The 25,008-nt window shown below is 33.7% G+C and overlaps 1 protein-coding gene across 1 annotated transcript in view; it reads right to left on the bottom strand.

The window, feature by feature from the left end:
* Nucleotides 1–9,660: 9,660 nt before the first annotated feature.
* Nucleotides 9,661–25,008, bottom strand: part of LOC134277752 (uncharacterized) — a 33,344-nt gene continuing 17,996 nt past the window's right edge. The window contains exons 29-52 of the mRNA XM_062760063.1: nucleotides 23,998–24,103; nucleotides 23,802–23,918; nucleotides 23,453–23,588; nucleotides 23,148–23,328; nucleotides 22,573–22,843; nucleotides 22,297–22,483; nucleotides 20,275–20,486; nucleotides 19,925–20,154; nucleotides 18,706–18,859; nucleotides 18,313–18,491; nucleotides 18,084–18,230; nucleotides 17,643–17,814; nucleotides 16,275–16,404; nucleotides 16,009–16,130; nucleotides 15,775–15,914; nucleotides 13,507–13,654; nucleotides 13,191–13,394; nucleotides 12,630–12,851; nucleotides 11,740–12,522; nucleotides 11,362–11,580; nucleotides 11,174–11,269; nucleotides 10,740–11,071; nucleotides 10,367–10,568; nucleotides 9,661–10,261 (exon numbers count right to left, since the gene is read on the bottom strand). Coding sequence (XP_062616047.1) covers nucleotides 9,972–10,261; nucleotides 10,367–10,568; nucleotides 10,740–11,071; nucleotides 11,174–11,269; nucleotides 11,362–11,580; nucleotides 11,740–12,522; nucleotides 12,630–12,851; nucleotides 13,191–13,394; nucleotides 13,507–13,654; nucleotides 15,775–15,914; nucleotides 16,009–16,130; nucleotides 16,275–16,404; nucleotides 17,643–17,814; nucleotides 18,084–18,230; nucleotides 18,313–18,491; nucleotides 18,706–18,859; nucleotides 19,925–20,154; nucleotides 20,275–20,486; nucleotides 22,297–22,483; nucleotides 22,573–22,843; nucleotides 23,148–23,328; nucleotides 23,453–23,588; nucleotides 23,802–23,918; nucleotides 23,998–24,103 — 4,980 coding nt within the window. The 3' untranslated portion in view covers nucleotides 9,661–9,971. The remainder of the gene's footprint in view (nucleotides 10,262–10,366; nucleotides 10,569–10,739; nucleotides 11,072–11,173; nucleotides 11,270–11,361; nucleotides 11,581–11,739; nucleotides 12,523–12,629; nucleotides 12,852–13,190; nucleotides 13,395–13,506; nucleotides 13,655–15,774; nucleotides 15,915–16,008; nucleotides 16,131–16,274; nucleotides 16,405–17,642; nucleotides 17,815–18,083; nucleotides 18,231–18,312; nucleotides 18,492–18,705; nucleotides 18,860–19,924; nucleotides 20,155–20,274; nucleotides 20,487–22,296; nucleotides 22,484–22,572; nucleotides 22,844–23,147; nucleotides 23,329–23,452; nucleotides 23,589–23,801; nucleotides 23,919–23,997; nucleotides 24,104–25,008) is intronic.

Below are 25,008 nucleotides of genomic sequence, written 5' to 3'. Positions count from 1 at the left end.
CACGAAAAAGATCCCTCCCTGCTCAATGGCCCTAAGTGCCGAGCCAAGGACAAAATTTGTAGCCCTCCACCGGCAAATGGTGGCGTCTCCATATGAGTGAAAAATTCTCGAGCGGGACGTTAAACAATATACAATCAATCAATCAATCAAAATTAGAAGAAAAAAAAAGCACACATGTGTTTACAGTTGGATCCAGCATTACATCACTTGACCCTCTTCATATGTTGTGTATCAAGTATTTTTTAAAATTTTGAATCTCTGCAGACCCCCCCCCCCTCCATCCAACCTCACCCCACCCCGCAACAGTACCCAGAAATAGCCATAGCGCATTTGATAGGCATTTTCGCCTACACTACTAGTGATTTTTTAATTACATTGCTTAACCTAAATTTTGTCATACAATCTTAGTTTATACATGCATAAAACCAAATCACACAATAATGATATGCCAATGTTAATAGTTCCCTCATATGATAAATATAAAAATTATCCAGTTTGTATGGAATATATATATTAAATATTGAGGTATCCACCTAACGATGACAAATTGTTGCCAAAGACCACCCTTAACCAGAAAACAACTTTTGAATAATTTTATTTGGATATGACTGTTCTTCATTACATTTACATAAATTTGGTTAAAGGTGGTCTCTGCTCATTGCAAAGGATATTTCATACGCGGTTTATTTTCGTATAGCATAAGAATCAGAGAAAGTGACATAACGGACCTTAAAGCGCAGCATAATATATAAGGTCCGTCCTCTGTATTTCAGATATCTGTATGTTATAAAGGGAAATTTTTGGACAGGGTTTATTTTCGTAGCTTAAAAAACTAGAGAAAGAGACAGGGCGGACCTTAAAACGCAGTTATCAGAAAAGGTCCGCCCTCTGTATTTCAGATATATTCATGTCATAAAGAGAAATTTTTGGACAGGGTTTATTTTCGTAGCTTAAAAACTAGAGAAAGGGAGAGGGCGGACCTTAAAACGCAGTTATCAGAAAAGGTCCGCCCTCTGTATTTCAGATATCTTTATGTTATAGAGGGAAATTTTTTGACAGGGTTTATTTTCGTACCTTAAAAAACTAGAGAAAGGGACAGGGCGGAACTTAAAACGCAGTTATCAGAAAAGGTCCGCCCTCTGTATTTCATATACCTTTATGTCATCAAGGGATTTTTTTTGGACAGGGTTTATTTTCGTAGCTTAAAAAACTCTAGAAAGAGACAGGGCGGACCTTAAAACGCAGTTATCAGAAAAGGTCCGCCCTCTGTATTTCAGATATATTCATGTCATAAAGAGAAATTTTTGGACAGGGGTTATTTTCGTAGCTTGAAAACTATATATAAAAAAAGTAGACACTGGGGTGGACCTTAAAACGCAGTTATCAGAAAAGGTCCGCCCTCTGTATTTCAGATATCTTTATGTTATAAAGAGAAATTTTTGGAAAGGGTTTATTTTCGTAGCTTAAAAAACTAGGGAAAGAGACAGGGCGGACCTTAAAACGCAGTTACCAGAAAAGGTCCGCCCTCTGTATTTCAGATATATTCAAGTCATAAAGAGAAATTTTTGGACAGGGTTTATTTTCATAGCTTAAAAAAATAGACAGGGCGGACCATAAAACGCAGTTATCAGAAAAGGTCCGCCCTTTGTATTTCAGATATTTTTATGTTTTAAAGGGAAATTTTTGGAAAGGGTTTATTTTCGTAGCTTGAAAAACTAGGGAAAGAGACAGGGCGGACCTTAAAACGCAGTTATCAGAAAAGGTCCGCCCTCTGTATTTCATATATCTTTATGTTATAAAGGGATCTTTTTTGGACAGGGTTTATTTTCGTAGCTTAAAAAACTAGAGAAAGAGACAGGGCGGACCTTAAAACGCAGTTACCAGAAAAGGTCCGCCCTCTGTATTCAGATATATTCATGTCATAAAGAGAAAATTTTGGACAGGGTTTATTTTCATAGCTTGAAAACTAGAAAAATAGACAGGGCGGACCTTAAAACGCAGTTATCAGAAAAGGTCCGCCCTCTGTATTTCATATATCTTTATGTTATAAAGAGAAATTTTTGGACAGGGTTTATTTTTGTAGCTAGAAAACTAGAAAAATAGACAGGGCGGACCTTAAAGCGCAGTTATCAGAAAAGGTCCGCCCTCTGTATTTCAGATATATTCATGTCATAAAGAGAAATTTTTGGACAGGGTTTATTTTCATAGCTTGAAAACTAGAAAAATAGACAGGGCGGACCTTAAAACGCAGTTATCAGAAAAGGTCCGCCCTCTGTATTTCAGATATTTTTATGTTATAAAGGGAAATTTTTGGACAGGGTTTATTTTCGTAGCTGAAAAAACAAGGGAAAGAGACAGGGCGGACCTTAAAACGCAGTTACCAGAAAAGGTCCGCCCTCTGTATTTCAGATATATTCATGTCATAAAGAGAAATTTTTGGACAGGGATTATTTTTGTAGCTTGAAAACTAGAAAAATAGACAGGGCGGACCTTAAAACGCAGTTATCAGGAAAGGTCCGCCCTCTGTATTTCAGATATTTTTTATGTTATAGAGGGAAATTTTTGGAAAGGGTTTATTTTCGTAGCTTAAAAAAACTGGGGAAAGAGACAGGGCGGACCTTAAAACGCAGTTATCAGAAAAGGTCCACCCTCTGTATTTCAGATATATTCATGTCATAAAGAGAAATTTTTGGACATGGTTTATTTTGTAGCTTGAAAACTAGAAAAATAGACAGGGCGGACCTTAAAACACAGTTATCAGGAAAGGCCCGCCCTCTGTATTTTAAATATTTTTATGTTAGAAAGGAAAATTTTTGGACGGGGTTTATTTTCGTAACTTGAAAACTAGAAATTAGAATTTTTTTTAGTGTGCAGTGTTTATAACTTCCTTAATTAATATTTTAAATAGCAGCCTAATAGTGTGCAAATTTCCTACTTTCACACAAGCTTTATAAGTGTATTATACGTGTTTTGCCATTCACACAAGTTTGTACAATGTTAGGCTCACAGTAAACAAAAACTTTGAAATGAATGACCGTTCTCGATTTACTATTAATAGAAGATCACAAAAGTCGGCTGACCCCTACCACATTGTATGGTTTTGTTCTTTATATTTTATGAATTTCAGCGTAAAAAATTGTTGAATCGTATATGGTTTAGATATTAATTAATGATTGATCAATTAATGATTTGATATGAAAAATTTGCTAACTTTGTTTATTTTTTCGGTATCGGTATATTTTAAAACTTTAAACTTTTTTGACAGGTATCTGCGTGATTTTACTACACTCCATTACAACCCCCCCCCCCCCCAAAAAAAAAATTAGGAGGGGGGAGGTATAAAATGTTCGGATTTTTTTATTGAAACCGAGAGACATAAGTATAAATATATTATAAATGTAGTGCACAGAGATTTTATATGAGCGACATGTATATCAAATATGAAAAATAAAGGCATTTATAAATCCAGCAATTTATCGACTTAATTTGGTTGATTTCGCCAATTAATGCACATTTACCTTGTCCCGAAGTAATATTTAGTAGGCCGCATTTCATTTCCGGAATTTTCTGAACTTTTCATTTCCGACATTTTTAAGTTTTTACATTTTAAAAGTTTTCATCTCCGACATTTGTCAAATTCATGTCAGTACTTTTTCGTAAATGAAAAAAGAATTCATGCATTCGTTATAAAAATCCTTAAGGTAAAATATTTTAGATAATTTATTCAAATAAAAGACTTTGCTCTTAGCTGTCAAAGAAACTTAATTAATTTTACCCTGGAACAGATGTAGGTACATGTATTGTGAATGTGAAGTTTCACTTAACTGTTTCCTTTACTTATTAATTAGACTTCTACTACTACTACTACTACAACTACTACTAGAAGTAAACAATATCAAATGTTAAACTTAAATTGCCGTAAAGGTATCCTAAAAAAATCCGAAAATGTGAAAAAAAATAAATAATGTCGAAAATGAAAATAAAATTGTCGGATTCCGAAATAATAACAAAAATTGTCGACAATGTTAAATTCAGGAAATGAAATGCAGAGATCAAGTAGATATAATAATTAACCTTTGAATATGTAAGAAACAGTGTTAACTTATATAAAAAAACCCACAGGGGATACGGTACGTTAAGTTTTCTCAAACGAAACAATTACAGGCTAACCCCCAACTGCCCAATCCGTAGGCATGTTGTTTTTACAATAAGGGGTAGTACACCGTGACATAAGCCCCTGTCACAGCTAGTGACCCTCCAGTTATTTACAACAATATTAAACGTAAAGAATGACAGATTTCTTTTATCAATACTATAAAGAAATATATTTTGTAAGATGTGAACTTCAGTTTTTGTGAGTGGATTAGTAAAAAGTTTATCATGTTTATAGGAAAGAGAGTGTAACTAAATAATTCGTGTTGGACTGACGAACATTTATCTGTTCATTCAATACTGATTAATCTGCCAGTAAACAAGGCGGTGAAGGTAAATGTATGTACATTTATTCTTAATATTTTTTTAATGATAATGTTGACATTAGTATATTAATTTAAACGACAAAAGAAGCATGTCCCATCTTCCCGACAGGAAACCCGATCAATAAATCTAAACATTCCTTTATTTATAAATGTATTAATTTCGATTTCTTACCTATTGTTCACTACATTTTCTTGGAGAAAACACTAGCTATTAATACGACTATATATCCTTAATTAATTTTAAAAGAATAGTTTTTTCAATTAATATCGAATGAACACAGGCATACAATTTGTATAAAAGGCCGAGGGCGGACCTTTTCTTATAGAGCTAGGCGGACCAAATATGTTATCGTATTTGGTCCGGCCGGACCTTTAAACGAGGCGGACCAAATATTATGCGACACCGGTTGTGACATGTTTGGATGCAGTGAAAATGGCGGAGTCAATCAACCGCTTCGACTCATCGAAAGGTTTTAGTCTTAATAAATGGAATCTGTAGTATGTAATTTTACAACTAAGAGACAGCCTGTGTTTAAAAGTAATTATTTAACCTGTAGCTCTGCCATAAATCCACGAATTTAATGCAAAGAAACTGTTCCGATGTTAACATGCTATAGAACAACGTAACATGTTTGGATGACATTTTTTACAAAACTGTGTACGACGGTTTGGATGAAGTTATGATACGGTTTGGATGAGGTTCGTTGATATAAATTATACTTAACATTATGGTATAATATGTCAATTTAACACTCTTAAAGGAAGGGACGGGGTTTCCAGATAAATTGTTTGAAAACTTACCTAGAAACATCTTTTAAATTAACAAACCACAGATACTTGTGGACAGGAATCGATTCATTAGATTTTGCTGCAGGCTTTCGAGATGAATTAGGGTACAATCATTAACATTGTATAAGATTATTAAATTAATGATATCGGAATTATTGTAGAGTGGGGGTTACATATTATTTATTGTCTACATGCGATTTTTAATACGCTTTATGGTATCAGTTATAAATCCTCTAAAAATAATATTAATGATTGTACCCTAATTCATCTCGAAAGCCTGCAGCAAAATTTAAATTCTAATGAATCGATTTCGACTTCTTTTATCAAAATTTTCCCGAACTTTTTCGTAGTCCTCTGACTTTTCCCTTCATTCTATGACACTCGGAACTCGAAAGTTACCCGCTAGGTGTCGTTTTTGGATCACTAATTTCTGGTTTGATATTTCCAAATTTTTCACATTTGACGCTGAATACTCTGATAACTGGTGAATGTCTGGGCAATCTAATGGCACGATTAAAGACGAAAATATCTACCGAAACAAGATATCATGACATATTTTGGTGACATGTAGTAGGTATAATGATATTTTAGGCCCGATATTCAAGAGGGGTCCGAATTAACAAACCGAAGTGACTTACCTTCTCTATCCTATAATAATAGAGTATGACTTTTCAGTAAATAGTTAAATCTATGTAATTTTCTGAATTTTTCACATGGAATACGTTGTAAATAAGTACTAGGAACATAATTCATGACAAAAAAAAAAGAGAAAAAAAATATTTTGACCAGGGGTGTATATATGGGGGGAGGGGGGGTTCCTGTCCACAAGTACCTGTGTAACAAACAAATAAGTGGTAACATATCAAAACTTAATAAATCATATTTCCTATAAAAAAAAAGGGGGGGGGGACACAAACAAATACTACGAAAGGATGATACTTGACTGTACTGCAACCCCGCAAAACAAAGAGTAGGGTTACAGGCCAATGAACAAGTTCCACAGCAAGAGGATAATTATGATTTATATTTGGGGGGGGGGGGATGGTGTAAGAAGCCGACCCCCTTTTTTTAGCCCGCAGTCAATATACTGTTTTATCTGGGGGGTTTTCCATTTCATTCTCTTCTTACGTAATCAGACATGTTCGGTTTATATCTGAATATATTGATTCATGAAATAATTATTTATAATAAAATTAATCAATATTATAGTTATATAATACAATGCAAAATAAAAGTTTATAACGAGTACCAATCCTAATATATTGGCGTCGGAAGCAAAATGGGGGGAGGAGCGCTAATTGAAAGACTAAAAAAAAAATTCGAAGCTGAAAAAAAGGCACGCAAAAAAAAAAAAAATAAATAAATAAAATAAAATAAAATAAAGAAGGAAGAATTGAAATTTTCCAAACCCGAAAATCCTATTTCGTGTGTGTGTGTATGTGGGGGGGGGGGGATTTAATGATTGAATTTCTTTCTCTATCATTTTTTTCAAACGCAATATACTGCTTACCCTTCTTTGATTATTTGCCTGTTGAAAGTGGGGAGGGGGGATTAACCAATAATAAGAAAAGAACTCTATATTACATACGCATTGAATCCGAGGGGGGGGGGGGGGTATCATTAAATAGGCACGCGACTCTAGAGCAGACGCTCTAACCAGTGCGCCTCGCGGGCGATGCAAGAGCATCGACGAAAGTTGGAAACCTGGGATAACCTGCATAACGGGCAATTTGTAAAGTAGAGAATACTTATGCAGGTTATTGCAAAAAAAAACTATGGAACTCGTACACGTAATATTGGAGAATTTTTTTCTTTCTGGACAGCAAGACAAGAATGACAAGGTTCATCCAGTTTTAGCTGCAGATAGCGTTATGGTTTTATATTTTAGTGTCAAACACTAAAATATGTAAAATCATAACGCTGCAGTTTCTAATCAAGTTTGAGACAGTCGAGACTACATTGGATCTATATACAGTGTATACAGTCCTACTTCCAGCAACTACAACCTGGGGAAACAGCGTGATGTTCCTGGTTCCTTATGCCAGAACCTCAGTGTACCGTGGTAATTTTTCCCGGATGGTATTCTAGTGAGGAACTTTCTACCAACATCCTTGGTTACAACCACCTCCCTAGATAGCTGTAAACCGAAGCCATCCAGCAACATCATCCGACCATGAACCAACCAATTTATTTTATTGCACTGTAAATAGTTATTTTTTTTAATTCACCTTGTTTTCCTAGCACCACCATGCGCCAGGTCGAAATATCAGAATTCCTGATTAGTACTGTATTGGAAAAAGAAGAAGAAAATATTAGGGATGTCAACGAATATTCGAATATTCGAATATTCATTCGATGAGTTGATATTCGAATATAAATTCGTGATTCGAATATTTGTTTTTAAATATGCAAGCATTAAAAAGAAAGAAAAACCTAGCAAGTTTTAATAGAAATTGAATCAAGTTTGTACAATATTAAAAACACTCCTCTTGGATTGCCTTACAGGCGTGAAGAGTGTATATATTAGAGTAATTTATTTATTTGTTCACCTAATTAGTAGTATAATAGTTTCCAGTACTAACAATCAGCTTGTATTGTTGTAAGGAACCAGTGTTACAGTAAACACACGGACTTCTTGTTTATGTAAATATCATTAAAATCATTATCAGGATATTAGAATTGGCAAAAAGTAATTAAATTGCTTTTAATATTTCACCGTTAGATAATTGTTCTGCTTGGTATAAATTTGTAGGAGTTATCAGTGAAGACTTTAGTAAGACAATCAATAAATCTGGAATATATTAAAGAATCTTTTGAATTTTCAAAAATCAGTCATAACATTTAGGATGTATACTACTGAATAAATTAAAAATATATATATATATTATTGGAGTGCATTTTTCGAACTCTACACGAGTTTTTATTCTAAAATAATGGCATAAAACCTATGCTGCTTGACAGGAGAGTGAAGATATATATTTTATAATGCAAAATGTATTTATTTTATCGAATATTCGAATACTCCTATCGAATATTCGAATATCAATTATTGAAAATTTTGACATCCCTAGAATAAATATAATGTATAATTTTTTCCAAGGAATTACACTGAATTCAATCATATAATAAATACATTTAATATTTAAAATTACATGTATTTGGCAATTTAATTTTTTTCTCAATAAAAATGTGTATATGAAAATAGCTCCGTGGATTAAAAATGAATTTCAAAAAATAGAACTTCAATTCAATTTTTTCTCAGACGTCCGTATAATTAAATTCAACGTCTATCAACAAAATTTAATGTTTTGACGTCAACAGAAGGAAATGTTATATCAACAAGAGGCCCATGGGCCACATCGCTCACCTGAGTAACTTTAGTGATGCATTTCTTTACCAAATTCCCCCTCTTCTTCTATCTAGTGTGGCCCCCTATCCCCCCACCACCACCCCATCTTGATTTTAATAATTTAAAATCTACACTCCCCCAGGATGCTTCCGCCTAAGTTTCAGCTTTTCTGGCCCACTGCTTCTTAAGGAGAAGATATTTTCCTATATATTTCTATATAATTGAAACTTGGATTCCCTATTGTGACCCCGCCCTACCCCCGGGGGTCATGATTTAAACAATTTAGAATCTACACTATCCCAGGATGCTTCCAAATAAGTTTAAGCTTTTCTGACCCAATGGTTCTTGAGAAGATTTTTAAAGATTTTTCCTATATGTTTTTAGGTAAAACTTGGATTCCGTATTGTGGCCCCGCCCTACCCCCGGGGGTCATGATTTGAACAATTTAGAATCTACACTACCCTAGGATGCTTCAACATAAGTTTAAGCTTTTCTGACCCAATGGTTCTTGAGAAAAAGATTGTTAAAGATTTTTCCTATGTATTTCTATGTAAAACTTGGATTCCCTATTGTGGCCCCGCCCTACCCCGGGGACATGGCTCTTTATTTTAACAATTTCAACTCCCCATTACCCAAGGATGCTTTGTACCAAGTTTGGCTAAAATTGGCCCAGTGGTTCTTGAGAAGTTGAAAAGTTGACAGACGGACGACGGACAAAATGTGATCAGAAAAGCTCACTTGAGCCTTCGGCTCAGGTGAGCTAAAACATGGAGAAATATCAACTTCAAATCTGTGTCCAAGCCCCTTTACGGTCAGTGCCACAGTTACATGCAATACATGATAACAAGATAACTAAATGTAATGACTTAAATACATTTATTAATACTAAATTTTGATTAATTCATACTATTTACAAATTTGATAGTCATTTCATCTGCACTAGAGAAGATTTAATATTTGTTGTGCAAAACATATCCTGATACAGAGAATAAACAACGATATCTAGTAAGTAATCATAAATTGTTCTCTAAATTGTTCTAAAACTCTTCAATTTACTTAGTAACTTGTAATATTATTATAATCAAACAATGACAAAAAGATGATAAACAGTAAAACAATAACATCCTAGCATCCAAGCATACTTTTAAAATTAGAAATAGAAATAAAATGGGGAAAATAAGGCTTACATTGCTAGAAAAATGATAGAGATTCATTTTAATTCCTAGAAAATTTGTATGTAAAGATGATATGTGATATTTATGAAAAAAAAACATGATCATTTATAAAGGTATTTTGGCGATAGTTATCCACTTTTATTACTCTATTTAAAATCCCATATATATTATTCATGTGACTTATTTTGGAAGCCTAATAAACCCTTTAATGTTATTAAATTCTCCTCCCACGCTAATGGCCCTAACAAAAATGTGGGCGTGAAGACCCTCCCAGTTTGTGACCGACAAAGGGAGGCCAAATGTGACATTGGTGGATGTGGTCTCCAGCCACTGTAGAATGTCGCTTCCTCCCTCCACTGTTCCAGCTGACACTTCATAATACAGAGGGTAAGCAGAGGAGAAAATCCCTCCCCAGAAAACTGTGAATTCATTTTTCCCAGAATGCCAGTTAACTATCATTTCCTTATTTCCTGCAGCAAAAGAAAAGAAATAAATACGTAAAGAAATGATGTCAAAAAGTGATGAAGCAATTAAGCTTATCACAACTGAAAAACATTCCGATGATGCCCTCCTACCTTTCTTTGGTTTGCCAATTGCAACGGTCAAGTTAGACTGGACATTGCTACTTTTAAGAAGAACTTTGTTTATAGCTTGGACTGAAATATTCTTAAAACCCTCTGACATATTCATGTTGATAATGTTCATGCTTAAAATATCTTGCCCATTCGGGAACGACATCTTTTCTTCTATTGTACTTTTGCCACTGGAACAGGTAATCTGTAATTAATTAAAGATTTTTTTTTTTAATTTCTTGTGATGAGACAGAGTAAAGTTCTTTGCGAAATCATTACAACTGCTGCAAAAAGCAAGACATTTTTTCCTGCTTAGAATCTTTAACAAGAAACAGTACATATGTTACAGCCTTGCTGTAGACTTTATTTTATACACCTTGTATTGTTCCAAGCCAACATAATCCTCGAATCCGCTCCACTGAATCCTGATATTGTTTGTAACACTCTGGTAGTGGTTTGTGGCTGGATACTCTGTATTAGATAGCGGAATAATATTGATTTCAGCATGTCGAATTGAAGGATGACGAATAGAAATCTTCACTCCATTAGTGGACCTGGAACTTGTTAGTCCAGCACGGTTGTGGCAACGAATTGTAGAAAATAAGGTTCTGTTCGCTAGTTTAGAGTAAGGAAAGTCTGTAAAGGTTGTCCTCAAAGATTCTGATATATGAACAAAGCTTTGCAACTCGATGCCTTGTGGTTGGAATCCTGCAACAATTTTGAGCATTTTCAGATAAAAATTGTTATTCTTTACTTTTCGTGCATTCATTTAGTGGTATGATTTTTATACTTTCATTTTAAGTGTCTTACCTATTGCCCATTCACAAAAATCGACTCCAGATTCCTCATCCTCGACTTCAAAGTTCACAGCTACCTCATTGTCTGTCCATGCATCTTCGTCCACATCTGAAAAAGAAACAAAACACTCAAAGGAAACATGGGTATATTGGTAATTTAATTGAATAGGCATCAGCATGTGCAAATAAAAAATACCATACTCAACAATCTGCCATCATTAACGCTCCTGATAACTGGCGGAGTTAAATCAACAATAACTGGCTTTGAGTAAGAAATTCCTTGCAGTCCTGCAGTATTGAAAGCCACGGCTGTTACATGTATGTATGTTTTATGAACAAGAGTTACGTTTGTATTGTATGCAAAGTTGCTGATTCCAACACTTTTAAAGCCTTGTAGTTGAGTTCCGCCTTTTGTATAACCTGAAATAACAAATGACATTTATTTCACAGGCAAAGTACGACTATAAAAATTCTTTTATATATGGTTTCAGAAAAGAGAATATACTTCACCGTTAGTTATACACAGACCTAATAAAATGAGTCATATATAATTTGACATATCAACTGAAATATGATTACCAATAGCCCATTTGTACTCTTTGATAGTACTTATATCTTCAATAAAACTCCAAGATCCATGTATGGAACCCCATTCATGAAGATACACCACGTGAGCATTGACATGCAAGTCCTCTGTTTTGTTTACATTGTTTCTTTCAACTCTTTGTAGTGCCACATCATCCAAAAATAACCCGGTCTTGTCATTACTTCCTATCTCCAAAACAGTCCAATTGTCTGGGGCAACAAAATAAAAGGTATGTCTGTGCCAGGAAACAATCTCTCTCTTTTTCGACTTTCCATGTTCGTCCTGTCGATATGCCTTACTGTAGAGCATAAATACATGTTTTGTTTTTCCAATATTTATAAATCCCTCTTTACTTGATATCTTCGATACGTGTATAAGTAAATGACTGCTGAAAAAATTAACGCGGTAAAGTTCTCCTGATACTAAGTGACTGATGTTTTGTGTAATGCTCCCTCTTACATAAAGAAATGACTTGCCATTCCTTGCTAAATTTTTATTGGTAGATACGACAACTCCACAGCTGCTAGGTGTCAGAGTCCAGTTGTGCGGAAGATAGTCTATATTAAGAGAACAAACGTTTGTTTGATTTATATCGTTTATAGAGATGTTCTTCTCTGAGACCTCAAAAGATGGATTTTTCGCTAAAATTTTATCCTCATGAAATAGATATTGTGGTTGTGGAGGTGTAATGTCAATAACTACTCCATTTGAAACAGCAATGGACGACTTCGAATTCACATTATCAATTGCGTAAACCTTGTTATATAGGGTTTGTCCTGCAGGAAAAAGAAATATTTTGAGGTAATATTTGGAAAATGCTGCAATTTCAATGGTTACACAAATGTAGATACATGTAATTGGTAAAAACATTAAATATATTCACCGTTTGTGAAGTTTTGAGATAATGTTCTTGAGATGTATGTGTGCATTCCAACTCTGTTCCATTCTAGAACATTACATTCCGTTTCTGAGAGTTCATTGCTGATAGCAGGAGAAATGCCAACACACCAGTAATACTGAACGATTCCAGATCCAGTGTCCCCAAAACCATGCCACCTCGCGCCGACAATATTTGACATATTTTGATATTGAAGATCATGTAATCCTAGTAAAAAGCGGTAAACAGTTAACATTTTTATACATGTATGTCGGTTTTTCAAACAACAAAATTACTAATTTAAAAATATTTTTGTATAGTAAAGTTTCACTTTCCTTTGAAAGGGAGGGGGGCAGATACTAGTATGTTGGTAATTTTAATTATATATTAGCATCAACAATGGAATTGTTTTCCATTTAAATAAAACATTCATATGCTCTTTTATTATATTTCTTTAGATATCTAATAGATTGCATAACTTTTGATAATAAAAGGAATGCTTAAAAACATACATTTTAACAATATTTCATGTAGACAAATCGATGTCTTGAACTATTTTTGACATACCTATTCCATCAAAAACTGTCCCTGCTGTTGGCTTCACGTTGTCCACCATAAATCCATCTGATACTTCTGTATGATGGATCCCATATAATCCATAAGCAATCACATTACTGAAGTACTGAACACCTGGAATCAGTGAAATTCTTCTGACACGGTATGATGTTTGCGTATTTTGTAATGTTTTGCTTCCTTCCCAGATGTCATGACCTGAATTATGAAAACCGCGAAAACATGATTGTAATTGCTAATTTAAATAAGAAATACCCCGAAAGAAAGATTTAAAATACCAACTCAAATAGTAGTAATTTACTGAGAATACCTTCTTGGTGCGTGCTGATATAAAGCTGAAAGGATCGAATAATGTGCTCTGCATCTACAAATTTGTTTTTCCAATCAACCACGAAAGAAACACCATCTAAGATGAAATCTTGATCTTTAAACTTGCTATCCATCATCCTTTCACATACCTTTTCAAAAGCAATATTCTCGGACATTAAAGATTGTATTTGCTGAGAAAGTCGATAGTAAATTTGCAAAATGATGACTTTAAAATAGACTGTTGAAATCATTGTTTTATTAATCTATTTGATAATTACTTGTCTCGTTTTAGAAATTGTTCAAACGAAGAATATTCCATTACGTATCGAATCACCTGGGAGACATAAACAGATGATATGGTACATTGCAAAATAAATGCAAGAGAAGTTTACGACAAAAAAAAGTTGCAGTCATATTTTACTGTCCAATAACTTCTTTTTCTAAGACATTCATAAATATAAAACAGGTGTGTCGGAATCTGTAGTAACTTTTACTTTAAGTTCACTCAGATATAACGACTTAAATGAATTTAAATATCGACCTTGAAGGCCAAGTGTTTTCTTCTTCTCATGTTTAAATTTTTGAATTAATTCTACTTAATACCAATGCAAACATATGTCTGCTAATTAAGGGAATAGATACTCATGCTAATACCAAGAGATAGTTGGTATGAGGCGCCGTTTTAATATTTTCAAGGTATTCTCTGATATCAAAAAATCATTTTTGTGATATCAGAAATTCGATTTTTTGATATCAAAAAATCAATTTCTGATATCACAAAATATATTTTTTGATATCAGAAAATAAACAAGATTTTTTTATATCAAAAATTCGATTTTCTGATATCAGAAAATCATTTTTTGATATCAAAAATTCTAATTTCTGATATCAAGAAATCATTTTCTGATATCAAAAAATCTTCGAGATTTTATGATATCAAAAAATGTAATTTGTGATATCAAAAATTGGAATTCTTGACTTGATATCAAAAAAATATAAGTCATTTTCTGATATCAAAAATTCGAATTTCTGATATCAAGAAATCGTTTTCTGACATCAAAAAAATCGATTTTCTGATATCAGAAAATGATTTTTTGATATCACAAATTCAAATTGATTTCTTGATATCACAAAATGTATTTTTTGATATCAGAAAATAAAATAAAATTGCGAAGAATCTTTACATAAATAATGAATACCCCCTTTAACTGTAGAGCCAGATTTGCTTTCCACTAAAGTTTGTTGCTTTCAGATTTTAAGAATATTTTTTAAATGAAAGAATTTAATAAGTGTTCTCGATACTTTTTGGTCATATTTATTTCAATGGAATTCAAATATATTACAATTGTATTTTTCAATTTTGGATAAATCTGAGTAAATAATGTAGATGTGCTAAAGGTTGGGCTTAAATTGAGAATTTCTCTGTAACCCCTATCAACAGCAGCCATTAGCTTCCCCAATTGATATGGTGTAAAGTGATGTTACGTCACAGCTGACCAGCAAGTACTCGTTGAGTGGTCGCAGAAGTTCATTCTTCAAGGTGAAGTCTGAGCTATCCATAAAGTTTTTGAATTGATTATAATAAAAATATAGTCAATACTGAAAAAAACTTAAACACCCCCCCCCCCCAAAAAAAACCCCGACGGCATCCTAACATACAGACATGTCTTAAACTTATATTAGAATTCAACAAAGTCTGCAACTAATTTAAGCGACGGGAAGCTAAACCTTCATCACGGGGAGCATTCATTAAGTCAATCGTAATTTTACTTGGTTCTTTTTTTCTGATATCAGAAAATCGAATTTTGATATCAAAAAATCTTGTTCATTTTCTGATATCAAAAATAGATTTTTGATATCAGAAAATGTATTTTCTGATATCAAGAATTCTTGATTCTTTTTTGATATCAAAAAATCATTTTCTGATATCACAAAATCAATTTTTTGATATCAGAAAATAAACAAGATTTTTTGATATCAAAAATTCGAATTTCTGATATCAGAAAATCATTTTTTGATATCAAGAATTCGAATTTTTTACATCAGAAAATGTTTTCTGATATCAAAAAATCTATTTTCTGATATTATGAATTATTTTTTCATATCAAAAAATATTTTTTGATATCAAGAATTCGAATTATTGATATCAATAATTTCTTTTTTGATATCAGAAAATACCTCAAAAATATTAAAACGGCGCCTCATAAGTTGGAGCCACATAGATATTGTCAATCAGAGTCTAAGCATCTATTCAATGGTATTTACTTACGGCACTTCCAAGCACATTGGTCACAGATGGCGTTCCAGTAACAACAGTAACACCATTCGACTTAAAGATAGCGAAAGAAGTGTAACTATACCACGCCTTAACAAAAACTGAATATTTTTCGTCCTCTTCCAAAAAGAAACCTATGAAGTAAATATATCATTTAGGTAAGTAAAATTCCAAAGAATCAACTAGTATATAAAACTTACAGATTGTTCTAAACTTTAACATAGGTACCTGGATTTGTTGAGAAAATCATAAAATTATTTTGTCCAGCATCTTGCCAAACCCGATCAACTTCTTGATGAAATATTCCAGTTGGTTCGCTATTTTGTGTTAGTCCTACACTCCATTCGTACCTAATAATAAGACCTTTATTTTTCATAAGAGTTGTCTATTTAATTTTAAAGATAGTTAAATGAAATGCAGCAAGTTAGTTTGAAGTTAAGATCAAAGGTTCAATTATCAGTTTGTGCCAGATGTTATTATCACGTTATGTTTACCAGAGGGGCACTTTTCCTTGTCGTTGAACAATTCTCCATCGACCTTGCAATAGTGTGTTACTTGGTGTATAGTCTATGTCCGTTTGACTGGACATAACATCTATCACTTGTAGTAAATTGTTAGTATTTCCTGGAAATTAAAACGAACTTAATTATCAAATTCAATTTATTTTTTTTCTCGAATTCTTCCTTTATTTATTTATTATTGTTGTTCTATTGAGCATGTCTTGTCAATAAAATTTATTGGATCTATTAATATTTAGGGGACGACCATTTGATTCTGAGGGGGGGGGGGCCTGGCAGATTTTGGAAATAAATAATCTGTCCCTGAAAATTTTGAAAATAAATAATCTGTCTTCCACTACAAACAAAATAAATAATCTGACCTTGACTTATGATATTTAATGTGAAACATACCTTTTTTATTTACGTGTAATTAAATCTCAGAAATCTTCAATTAAAAAATTTTTTTGGATCGCTTCGCTCGCCATTTTAGAACCAAATAGTAATTAAAATCAAGATTACCAGACTGGATACTTGTAGTCAGTTTATCAACATGACAATGTGCACTTAGTATAGGTGTGATGAATCACTTTAAATACAAGTCAGTTCTTATACACCTCAAAAGATAAATTTTCTTGTCAAAGAATTACACTTCCCCGATAAGTTAACATAAAATATACACTGGCGGATTTAAGGGGGACGTACATGTGTACGACCCCTCCCCTAAAATTTCAAACTATGATACGAATAATAATGCCATACTTTGGGACAATACCAATATTTTTGTGCCTAGTTTCACTGTTAAAATACACAAAAACCCAAGAGCTTTCGGGGGCTTCGCCCCCTGGGCCCTTTTCATTCAAAGTATGATATGACTAGTATTAACAGTGTCATATTTTGGTACATAACTAACCAATTCCTACACAACTGTGTCTTAATTGTTGTACTCTTTTATATACAGAAAACTCAAGAGCTTCAGTGGGCTTCGCCCCCAGAACCCCCTTCATTCAAAGTATGATTTGACCAGTATTAATATCATGTCATACTTTGGTTCATTATAACCAATACCACTATATAAGGACCCACTGGGGGCCTTACGGCAGCCCAAGACCTCTTGCCTAAACGAAGTTATACACGCCCCGTCCTCAAATTCTGTATCCGCCAATGGTATATATATAAATGATTAGTCTTTTAGAATCATTTGATCAAGATACGGTAAGACAAAGAAGAAAATAAATAATCTGTCCTTGATAATCTTGAAAATAAATAATCTGTCTTTGACAGGCATGAAAATTAATAATCCGTCTCAAAAAAATTTGCCAGCCCCCCCCCCCCCCCTTCAGGATCAAATGGTCGTCCCCTTACTGTTAGAAACATCGCTGCAGGACGTTTCATTGTTATGATGACAGACTTGGTCTTGTGGTGCACAGACGCAATGACCTTTACATGTTGCAGCTTCGCATCTTCTTATGAGAAACAGACTGCCGTCTGGCAACTTTCTGAATTTTGAATGAATAATGGAACTCGATAATCCGACCTGTAATATAACATTTATGTTCAAACCTTTACCAAATTAAATTATTTACCTTATGTCATAATTTCATAATATACTTTGCTTAAACATAGTATTGTCGAACACCCAAGGATTTATCATAAGAACCCCAGTAGGGTTTATTTCGATGCTGGGATTTTTTTTTTACTAAACAGTAATTTAGTTATTTGCAATGAATTACTAGTATATTACATATTTTTCAAACTATATTTAATTTACTTTATATTAAATCTAGCTTTTCTGAACCAATATACCTTGTTTACAGCCCACATACTGACAAACACATGTGTAATTTCTGGGCCAAGTTTTGCTGTTTTTATTCTAGAAGTCTGAACTTTTCCTTCATCAAACCTATCTGCACCTGTTGTAGTGTGATTTACCCTCTCAGAAAGTACTGGCTCCTATAAAATTAAAAGAAACCCTAAAAAGTTTTGTTCGATAAAAGGATTCATTTAGAACGGTTAAAGATGCCATTTCACTTACATTGTTTAAATCAGCTCCCATATAGTATGATCCAACATTTATAAAATAATAGATAACATCAGAGTGAATATCAGCAAATCCAAGCCAAGCTAGGTTTAATGAATATTTCGTCCATGTCATAGAATCATTCAGGTGACGATGTAGCTCTGCAGCATGATCGGTTTTAATGGCAAACATACCTGTGTAAAATGAAAATAGAAAACTACAGGTAATTTAGAATATAAACGGGCAGAATGGTATTAAAATTATAACTTTATTAATTTTAAAAATTAGTATATAGATTTCTAACCATATTTTTCATAAAAAAGAATGCAGACCAATTACCAGAGAAATTAAACTACTAAGTAATTCATTTCGTCATATTCTAAATGCAAGGGGAAAAAACCACACAACCTCTATTTGGTGGTGTACTGTCAACCAAAATTCCAGGTGAATTACTTGTCGAACAGATTTGGGCTCCATTACATGATACAATGGTGACAAAATATGTAACTCCGTCATGCAGATTTAATCCTGTTATAACAAAGTCCCTGGCTATTCCATTAATCTACAGGAGAAAATATACATCGTATGAAAAATTAAGTTTGATATTTTAATATCAATACATGTATTATCTTTTTTTTTTAAAACATCACTCATGTTTATCATAATTTAAATACTAGAGTATAATAGACATATTGAATTAATTTGAATATGAAAAGATTTGAAAACTAAGGTAAATAAAAATGCAAGATATTTTAACAATTTCGTACATGTATATAAAACCATCAGAACTAGATTTAAAGTAAGACCATCTCATATTTTTAGTGCGAAAACACATTTGAGTAATAATTTTTGACAGGGGGATACAATGGATTAGATTGTTTGTTTAATGTCCTTTTCGAGAATTTTGTTTGCCTTGCTTTTTTAAAAAATTATCCCTTTCGAAAATTTTAGGCCTGTAATCGGTACTAAGGACCATTTAGTAGTGAGGTATTTTTTGTGCCAGTACTTACTGTGACACGGGACTGCGGTTTAAAACGTATTTATCGCCCGAAGGATCTGTCTCCCCAACCCTGTTTTCAGGTTGAAGACGCGACGACAGAAGCAACTTTATTCTTTATTAGATAAATTGTGTAAATTGTATTTAGCAAATTTATCTACTTCAAGCAATTTTAGCTTTATCTATATTACCACTTCTCAAATATTAAAGGCATTGTGATGTTATAATTTGCGTAATATTTGGAATCATTCAGCAAATCTACAGTGTTGACTTGTATACAGTTTTGTCCATGCGAAGTAAGATTTTAAAACTTACCTCATAAATCATTGCATTGATTCTTTTAAGAATTTATCAGTAACAGTTTTCACAGTAACTGTGCATTTTGACCTTGATGTCATAATTTGCAATTTACAATTTCTAAATCAATTGTCATGTGTAATAACAACTGAATTGATGGACAGGCGAAAATCCTTTTGACTTTATCATTGAGAATCTTCTAAATTTAAGCCAAAGCATCAGTCATGTAACCATTAAACCTTTGTCTTCTAGATTAGTCATTACACTAAAATAAAATTTATGTACTTACATTTCTCTAATACATTAAAATGGCTAAGATATATTTGACCTTACCTGTGTTGATGAAAGATCGAAATCTCCACCCATATGAGACCGTAGAGAAATATACTGTCTTTCTATATAAGATTCAGAATCACTAACATCCCATTCGACTTTCATCAAAGTTCTATAAAACTGAGTATTATCTTTGACTCCAAAGTCTTTAGAAAATACTGGACCTCTGGATATTACAGGAGGAGTATTATCTATTTGGAACCCGTTTGATGTTGCTTCTGTATACAAGCCTAAAACAAGATTTCTTGTTCAAGTAAATTCAAAACAATGGCTTCAACTGATCGTTATCATAAAAGGATCAAATGTTCAACCTTATAAACTTTGAATTATTATCATTTGATAGAGTGTACCTGCATTATTGTAAGCTCTAACAGAGATATAAAGGCGCTTCCCAACAGGCAATTGTGGAGTAATATTCAAGGCGACTGCCACTTCTGTTAGGTGTCCTTCTCTTTCTAGAAGAATTTCATCTCCTCCTGGTGTCGTTCCAACCCACCAGACAAAGTGTGATAGCCCTGACTGAGGATCATTGAACCCCAACCAACGTGCACTGATGAAATTACTGCGATAAAAAATGCTCCCATTAAACGAGTGCTGTAGATAAAATATATTTTTTATAATAATGACCAAACCGCCAAATGTCTACGATAACACTGTACTATAGAACATAAACTATTAAATCTACGAATTCAGAATTATGTAAATTGTAAAATGAACACTTCTTTTTTTTTTCAGAAATGTTAATGATGAAGTCAAATTAATTTATAATTGTTATATTCATGATTAATATTACATGTATCATGTTTTCAAAGCATGGCACCTGATCTCACCTATAATGTTTCGGAGGTCCAAGTTTACTCTGCTCCTATTTTGTATTATTAAATGTACTTTTGAACTTTAATACTGTTCGTTATATCCATATATTTTACGAAGAAATCAATGGGTCTTGCGTTTTCATATATTAACTCTCAATTCACCTTGTATTAATAAAACATATGCGTGTTGTAGGAAAATTGATCTATCATTATGGGATTTTTAAACAAGAGGCCCATGGGCCACATCGCTCACCTGAGAAGCTTTGACCATTCTGTTCTTTACCAGATTTCCCCCTTGTTATACATAATACATCCCCACCCTACCCCCCTGATCATAATTTAGACAATTTGAAATCTACACTTCCCCATGATCCTTCCATGGGCACATATGTTTCAGCTCTTTTGGCCCAGTGGTTCCTGAGAAGAAGATTTTCAAAGATTTTTCCTATATATTTCTATGTAAAACTTTGATTCCCTATAATGGCCCTGCCCTTCCCCCGGGGGTCATGATTCCTACTATTTAGAATTTACACTATGCTTCCACATAAGCTTCACTTTTTCTGGCCCAGTGGTTCTTGAGAAGAAGATTTTCAAAGATTTTTCCTATATATTCTATATAAAACTTTGATTCCCCATTGTGGCCCCGCCCTTCCCCCGGGGGTCATTATTTGAAAAATTTAGAATCTACATTATACCAGGATGCTTCCACATAAGTTTCAGCTTTTCTGGCCCAGTGGTTCTTGAGAAGAAGATTTTCAAAGATTTTTCCTATATATTTCTATATAAAACTTTGATTCCCCATATTGGCCCGGCCCTTCCCCCGGGGGTCATTATTTGAACAATTTAGAATCTACATTATACCAGGATGCTTCCACATAAGTTTCAGCTTTTCCGGCCCAGTGGTTCTTGAGAAGAAGATTTTCAAAGATTTTTCCTATATATTTCTATGTAAAACTTTGATTCCCCATTGTGGCCCCGCCCTTCCCCCGGGGGTCATTATTTGAAAAATTTAGAATCTACATTATACCAGGATGCTTCCACATAAGTTTCAGCTTTTCTGGCCCAGTGGTTCTTGAGAAGAAGATTTTCAAAGATTTTTCCTATATATTTCTATGTAAAACTTTGATTCCCCATTGTGGCCCCGCCCTTCCCCCGGGGGTCATGATGTGAACAGTTTAGAATCTACACTACCCCAGGATGCTTCCACATAAGTTTCAGCTTTACTGGCCCAGTGGTTCTTGAGAAGAAGATTTTTTAATGACCCAACCCTATTTTTGTCTTTTCTTGATTATCTCCCCTTGCGAGGGGATATGTCCCTTCATTTTAACAATTTAAATTCCCCTTCACCCAAGGATGCTTTGTACCAAGTTTGGTCAAAATTGGCCCAGTGGTTCTTGAGAAGAAGTCGAAAATGTGAAAAGTTTACAGACGGACAGACGGACAGACAGACGGACGGACGGACGACGGACAAAATGTGATCAGAAAAGCTCACTTGAGCCTTCGACTCAGGTGAGCTAAAAAAATTAGTAGTTCTTCAAACAAGCAGTTTTGAAATACCTTGCGGACTGATATTCAATGTCTTGTAAGTCTGTTCCGTCTATAACACGACCAAGACTTGGAGGGCTGCTGTCAATGATGACGCCGTCAGAGCTAGCTTCACTGCAGAGATTCGCCGTGTTACAAGCCATTACAGTTGTGTAATAGGTAATACCCACTCCAAGATGCACATTATCAACCAGCAATTCTGTTAATATTTTTTTTATATGCATATATTGAAAGAAAGAAATTCAAAGATGAAAATGCCATTAATTTATATTTGTGTACTGCACGTACCAGTTTTAACTCCAACACATTGCTTGACCAATACATCCTCACACCTAGAACATGATCCGATACTGACTAAGTATTCGTTAATCGAAGAGTGCGGATCATAGAATCCCTTCCATACAATGAACAATTTGGAGGTCTCTGTTTGAAAATCGATGTCAAGCACTTCTTTTCCCATAGGACTGATGTCCAGAACATGGCCTATAGTGGGAGGTGTTAAATCTACAGTGTATGCCCAAGACGTTGCCATTGACATTAACCCAGCATTATTTACTGCCTGTGGATCAAAATACATTTACTCTTAAAGTCTTTTGAGTTTGACTATTTATGACTTTTTATACACGAGAAAAACTTAAGTTTCGCGTAATTATGCGAGACGGTCTGCTCGCGAAAATAATTTTTGTGTAAATTAGTATTGCGTACGATTATACACTAGTTAGTGGAGAAGTAACCACAATTTGTGAAAAAATTCTTTCCGCTAACAGAAAATAAATGTCTATATCTCGCAAAAATAAGGTTCAGCGAAAGTTTTTTAGTGATATACATTAATTCAAATTTTCCTCATTGGCTAAGGTAATTACCTTGACTGATATAAAGTAGGCATGTCCCTCCTTGAGCTGAAGGCGACCGATTTTATTATTTTCAGAGCAATCCATGTACGTACGAGTGAATTTCATGACGTCATCATACCCTGATTTGGAACCGATTGACCATTCGTAATAGGAAATTTCACTTTCGGGATCATGGAAAACATTTTTCCAGCTGTTGATCGAGAAAATGATAAAATCTTTAGGGAAAAGTATGCTTTCAAACTGAAAAAAAAAATTCTATACATGATATCCATTAAATGGGTGCTTAAAAGAATGCTACATCTGGGTATACTTGCCATGCCGATATTTCGGTATCGGAAGTAATGTGCCTGTTGGCTAAAGTAATAGGTTCATCGGATTTCTTAGGTGGAGTAATGTCCACGATCATTGGCGGCGATGTCTTGGTCGTGGTTCTGTTTGCAAAGTCTATACCTTTAGAAAAGAATTGAGAGTATTTTATATAAACACTCTTTAATCTTTTCTGAAAAGTATTTTATTTCAAGAATATTAGCTTCTCTGGCAATGGTTGCAGTGGAATCTTTTGATACGAGTTTGCTGGGCATGGGTTAATGATTTATATTTCAATTCATTAAAATATACGTGTTTATTTATTAAGAACTGTTGTTAGAGTCACCAATTGCTCACCAGAAAGGGTTGCATAATAGCTTTGCCCGTTTATTAATGATAAGCCGTGAATTGCCTTGTGGTTGACAACACCAACATCAAAAAATGCGACCACATCATTTCCCCCAGCAGAGGTACCTAAAAAGAAACGTCAATATTTTTAGGTGATTTACTTTAACACAAATATTTCATTTATGATATAATTAATCAAGATTACCTATTCCAAGCCTGTAGTTTTGTATTCCCGAGGAATGAGATATTGTCTTAAAGTCCTCAACGTCTTGAAACGAATCCCAGTTGATATACAGAACAGAACTCGAAGACTGAAATAAGTAAATGCAATATTTAGTGCTGGACTTTGATTTAATGAAAGAAAATTAATATATTAGGCAAAGGTTGAAAGGTAATATTAGACAGAAGTGGAAAGGTAATATTAGAAAGAAATTGAAAGGTAATACACCGTGTATATCCCAACATGCGGGGTGTGTACTATGTTGTGCGCGGGGTGTATGCTTCCGAAGCGAGAGAAAGGGGGTCAATGTAGGTTCTTTATCCATTTTCTCAACTTACGGATACTTTTCATCAGAAAGCATATGCCTACGGAAAAAAGCATTATCTAAGGAGTATATGGATACCTATGAATCCACTGGACACCTTCTAGTTTTATCAAACACCTCAACACAATTCCGAGGATCGGAGCAAGATTGACGCTACACTGTGTTTATGATCAAATATCAGAAGAAAGCCTTGCTTTATCATCACTTTTATATTATTGTTAAATACGTGTTTACAATATAAACGATTGTACAAATTGTCTGTTAATAAAACAGTTCGTATATAAAGATATTGACGAAAAATCAATGTTGTGACCGGGGTGTATGCAACATGTTGTACGTGGGGTGTATACCCCTCTCTTTGCTCTATAGTATCATTGTCTGAAATATCATTTAAAAAATTCTTAAGGTTATCCGATCCTCAGGTTCTGAAAATCAGGCATTGAGTAATTGAACATGCTCACAAAGATGTCTCTAAATTCTCAAATTAAAATATATTTACCCACGGTGTTTCTTTAAAATTCATCTTTAAATTCAATCATATTATATAGGGAAAATTAGTAAATCTCAAATAATTTTTCAGGAAATGCGATTTGAACTACCTACTGCATATTTTTTAATTGATAATTAATCAAGAAATACATTTTAGGAATAAAAATCATAGGTATCCAGGC

The sequence above is a fragment of the Saccostrea cucullata genome, unplaced genomic scaffold (assembly GCF_032062105.1).
Source record: "Saccostrea cucullata isolate Sc308-1 unplaced genomic scaffold, CSIRO_AGI_Scuc_v1 ctg773, whole genome shotgun sequence".
Lineage (NCBI taxonomy): Eukaryota > Metazoa > Mollusca > Bivalvia > Ostreida > Ostreidae > Saccostrea > Saccostrea cuccullata.
Note: the sequence above shows the minus strand (reverse complement) of the source record. Positions and strands in the feature narration are given on the sequence as shown.